A 4,877-nucleotide genomic window follows, 5' to 3' on the forward strand; every position below is an offset into this window, starting at 1 on the left:
CCTCAGTTGACATAATTGATGACTGGTCACCGACAAAAAGCTTCCCATTCATACCCCATTTCCTCATAAAGCCAACTCGGCCATCTGTCTCTCACTCTCTCCCCCCACGCACCTTACCATTTCTTCTCCCTCCCAACTCTCAAATAACTGCCTCCGCTTCTCTCACTCTGAAACTCATACACATACCGTCCTTCCGCCGCATTCCTTCTCTTTCTACACTCCCCTTTCTGATCATGTAAAAGTAAAACAGAAACACCCAGAACCAAACAAAAAAACAAAAAAAACGAGTTAAGTCTGTGTAATACATTTTGGCTCTGAATTTTTCATACCTCTTCATGCTCCTCACAATGCCTGCCTCCGGTGCTCTTTTCCTGTGTCTAATCAACATTTGCTTGCTCGCGAGCTTATCTTCTGCGGCGGATCCGACTGTTTTCTATAACTTTGAGGTCTCTTACATCACTGCCTCTCCTCTTGGAGTCCCTCAACAGGTTGGTTTCTTAGATCTTTCTTTCCCTCCCCGTCACTTCTCTTTCTATTTTTGTAGTCCAATTTTGTAGGTGGCGAGTGCTTGGGTGACATCGGATTGGCTTTCCATTTCCTAAAGTCCCAAACTTTAGTTGAATATCTGCATAATGACACCCTACCCCTAAGCTCCCTCTCAATGTGCTTGTTCATATTTCAGCTACAAGATATATATAAGCTGCTGATTTACTTACAGTTAGCTGGAGCACTTTGGCTAAGCCTTTGATGTGTCTGCTATCATGTAGGTTATTGCTATCAACAATTTGTTTCCCGGTCCTACAATTAATTCAACCACAAATAACAATGTCGTGGTTAATGTCGGAACAAATTGGACGAGAATCTCCTCATTCACTGGTAGGATACTGAATTTAGCTTTAGATTTTTCGCACCACGCTATTTAGCTCCGGTAGCTAACGTTCCTGGAATTGGACAGGTCCGGGATTCAGCAACGGCGAAGCTCATGGCAAGATGGAGTTCTTGGCACGAATTGTCCCATTCCTCCCAAGTGGAACTGGACTTATCAATTTCAGGTGAAGGATCAGATTGGGAACTTTTTCTACTTTCCTTCTCTTAATTTACAGAGAGCAGCTGGCGGATTTGGTGGTTTCGTCATAAACAACCGGCCTGTCATTCCTATTCCTTATGATGCCCCTTATGGGGACATTGAGGTTTTTATTGGTGATTGGTACACACGGAATCATACGGTTAGTGTTGATTGAATAATTCTGTAGTTCCGCTAATTCTCTCTATGCACCAACCTATCTGTTTATGACTGGGTCTGCTTCGGAATGCAGGATTTGCGGAAGGCACTTGATGCAGGGAAGGACCTTGGGATGCCAGATGGTGTTCTCATCAATGGGAAAGGCCCTTATAGATATAACGACACGCTTGTTCCGGATGGCATTGATTACGAAACAATTGAGGTCCACCCTGGTGAGTTCTTGGGAAATATTTACTTTGAATATCTTACTTAAATTGGGGCCAGTGTTCTTAATTGAAATGGAAATTACAACTCTTGTTGGGTCATCTGACCATTATATGTCCTAGAGAATCTTATTACTTTCTTCGTTCTTCTATGTCCTAGTGGGAAATTTGAACGTTTTATTGTATGATTTTATAACTTTTGGACTTCTTTGGCATAGAAAAACAAGAATAACTGTGAGACTAATGGATGCTTTAAGTATCAGAATCTGGTAGAAGTTGTTGGATTTCATTGAGTTGAACTGAAGTAGTGCAACCAAGTATATAGCTAGCAAGATCAAAGTCCATGCTAAGCTATGAAGCCCATGGGCCAGGCTAAATACACTAATAACATACGTTGACATGTGCTGGTTATTTTTGAGTCCTCAAGAATTGCACTTGGAGTTTTATTCTACAGTCGTCAGGGTACAACTATAATGTGTATGTTTAAGCAAATAGATAGAACTTGCGACACTTTCAAGCACGCATGATATTTTAACATACATGATGATCTGTTAATTGCAGTAGCATTGTTACTGGAATTTTAACAACTATTGCGTCAGTACAGTAGACTCCTTCATGCTACAACCTTGATGTTCATACAATCCTGAATCATAATACTATAATGTTGAACAGGAAAAACTTACCGGCTTCATGTACACAATGTTGGTATATCAACAAGTCTGAATTTCAGGATTCAGAACCATAACTTACTTTTAGCTGAGACTGAAGGATCCTATACAGTACAACAGAACTACACTAGCTTAGATATTCATGTTGGACAATCTTATACGTTTCTGGTAACCATGGATCAGAATGCAAGTACAGATTACTATGTTGTAGCGAGTGCCAGGTTTGTGAATGAGTCACGTTGGCAAAGAGTTACTGGAGTTGCCATCTTGCATTATACAAATTCCAAGGGGAAGGCTGCTGGTCCTCTCCCGGACGCTCCAGATGACCAATATGACAAGACCTTCTCAATGAATCAGGCGCGATCCATCAGGTATCTTTATTCTGTAATTTTATGGCACTAGGAATTCATGCATCTGGAAGCAAGATATTTGTTTTGGGAGGTTAAGGAACGTTCAAGAATTTGAAGAAGAAATTTCTTGATGCTTAGGTTTGGGGTTATTTTATACAGCACAAAACTCTACAGTGCAGAAGCTGAATAATGTCACCATGTCTGCTTGGATGTCTGATCTTAAGCTGCATGGGACATCACTTTATCCAATCTGTGGTGAATATAAAATATTATAAAAGCATAATTCATTAGTTGTTTATATCTGAAATTAGAAAATTAATTTAAATGCACAATTCATCCCCAAAAATTACATGGTTGACTGTGCAGATGGAATGTATCAGCCAGTGGTGCTCGCCCTAACCCACAAGGATCTTTCAAATATGGTTCCATCAATGTGACTGATATTTATGTATTGAGAAATAAGCCCCCGGAGAAGATTAAGGGGAAGAGACGAGCTACACTCAACGGGATATCTTTTGTCAACCCTGCCACTCCAATCAGGCTTGCTGACTGGTTCAAAGTGAAGGGAGCATACAAACTTGATTTTCCTGCCGAGCCTCTCACAGGACCACCTCGGGCAGAAACCTCAGTAATCAACGGAACATTTAGAGGATTTATGGAAATCATACTGCAGAACAATGATACCAAGATGCATACTTACCACTTGGATGGATATGCATTTTTTGTCGTAGGGTAGTGGCAAATATTCTCCCTTTTAATTGTTTTTGCATGCGTTCATTCTATGTCATTTTTATGGCGAACATTCTCTCTTTTAATTTGATTGACTGGCAACAGGATGGATTATGGTGAGTGGTCTAACAATAGTAGGGGTACATATAACAAGTGGGATGGAATAGCTCGCACTACCACTCAGGTACATTGTTCTTTTTTTTTTTTTTAGGTTCACTTTACGAGCAATTTGTGTGATATTCAAATTTCAACTTGTTGATAATTTCATGTTCTCACCTGTGCTTATGGTGAACTGTGACTCAACTTGAGCTGAATGATAATATGGATCCTTTAAATTACAGCAACTTAAGGCTTCATTTCATATTCGTATCTTTTATCCAGAGATTTTGGATAAAAGGTCTAGAAGAGAGCACTGGTTCATTAATGTAGGCTTGTTCTTGTTAGATCATTAATCCATGAATGTTGATCCTCCATGTTTGTCTGAAAGCTTAGTTGGATTACCGTTCCATGAAGCTTTTCAATCTTGACAATTTGGGTTTTCATTTTAGAAAATACGAGGACAGCATTTTATTCTTTAATGAATCCCTTGACTTTTGGGCCATTTTGTATCTTCTATATGCCTGGTCATAATGTCTTTGTTGCCTTTACCTTCTCCTAGGTTTATCCTGGAGCATGGACAGCAATTTTGGTATCTCTTGACAACGTTGGAGTTTGGAATCTGAGAACGGAGAACCTTGATTCATGGTATCTTGGTCAAGAAACATATATCAGGGTCGTCAATCCAGAGGCCACTAACAAGACTGAACTGCCCATTCCAGACAATGCCCTCTTCTGCGGCGCCCTCCGGAAAATGCAGAAGTATGTTATATGATTCTTCTATACTGATTACAATCAATTTCTGGGCGTGGCTCAATTCTGAATCTGATGCTATTTGTTTTCTCTTTAGGCCACAAGATATCTCTTCAGCTGCATCGCATAGTGGGAATGGGCTGAGGCTGTTCTTCACTTTCCTGATGTTCGTATGCACCTTCTTCTCCTTTTTCCAGTAGAAGTACATTGTAGGGGAATCTTCTGTGTTGCTTCGTGGAGTGAGCAAGGTTTGTGGTTGAGTTTTTTCAAGAATTGTAAGCCTAGCCCTGTTTATATCAACATTCCAGTGATTTTGACTTGTATTCTTTGCGATTATATTCTGTTTATGCTCTTGGGTTCCTTTTAAAATTGATTGGGACTTGTTGATTCTTTTTAGTGCCTACAATTTATGTACTTGGATGACAATGAATCTAATGATACAAGCAAACTCTGTGAATTTGATTCCAAAAGCTTCTTCTGAAGATTTATTTGCCGACTACTGTAATACTGTATCTAAAGACTTTGTCATTAAGCATCCGGACAGCTGCTCAAGGAAAAGGACCTTTAGGGACTAGAAGAAGGTGCTTCTCCCAGCTGTATATAAAAGAGACCCCATTTCAGTTGATTGGCGCTATGTTCTATTCCTGTCCTAAAATGTCAATGGACTAATTTAATTGAGCTCGAGACTTATTTGGACCATTAATTGGCTTTTTCTTCCATGAAAACGATCAAAGGGAAAGAAATCAAGACGGTGTTAATCATCCGCCGCTCTTCCAGCTCCGTTCAAGCTGAAATTCGCGCGTTTGCGTGTATCTTTATTTATTTATATTTATGA

General features: G+C 39.8%; 1 protein-coding gene across 1 annotated transcript; it reads left to right on the top strand.

Annotated features, from left to right (window-relative positions):
• LOC114721048 (monocopper oxidase-like protein SKU5) lies at window positions 1-4,524 on the top strand. Its single transcript, XM_028906839.1, is given in 10 exon segments — window positions 1-488; window positions 768-840; window positions 843-876; window positions 956-1,226; window positions 1,317-1,455; window positions 2,119-2,485; window positions 2,831-3,196; window positions 3,299-3,377; window positions 3,852-4,051; window positions 4,140-4,524. Coding segments are annotated over 10 exon segments (1,785 nt in total). The 5' UTR covers window positions 1-335; the 3' UTR covers window positions 4,243-4,524.
• The last annotated feature ends 353 nt before the right edge of the window (window positions 4,525-4,877 follow it).

This window comes from Neltuma alba, unplaced genomic scaffold (assembly GCF_004799145.2).
Source record: "Neltuma alba isolate B1F8T4 unplaced genomic scaffold, ASM479914v2 tig00012009_pilon, whole genome shotgun sequence".
In the NCBI taxonomy this organism is placed as follows: Eukaryota; Viridiplantae; Streptophyta; class Magnoliopsida; order Fabales; family Fabaceae; genus Neltuma; species Neltuma alba.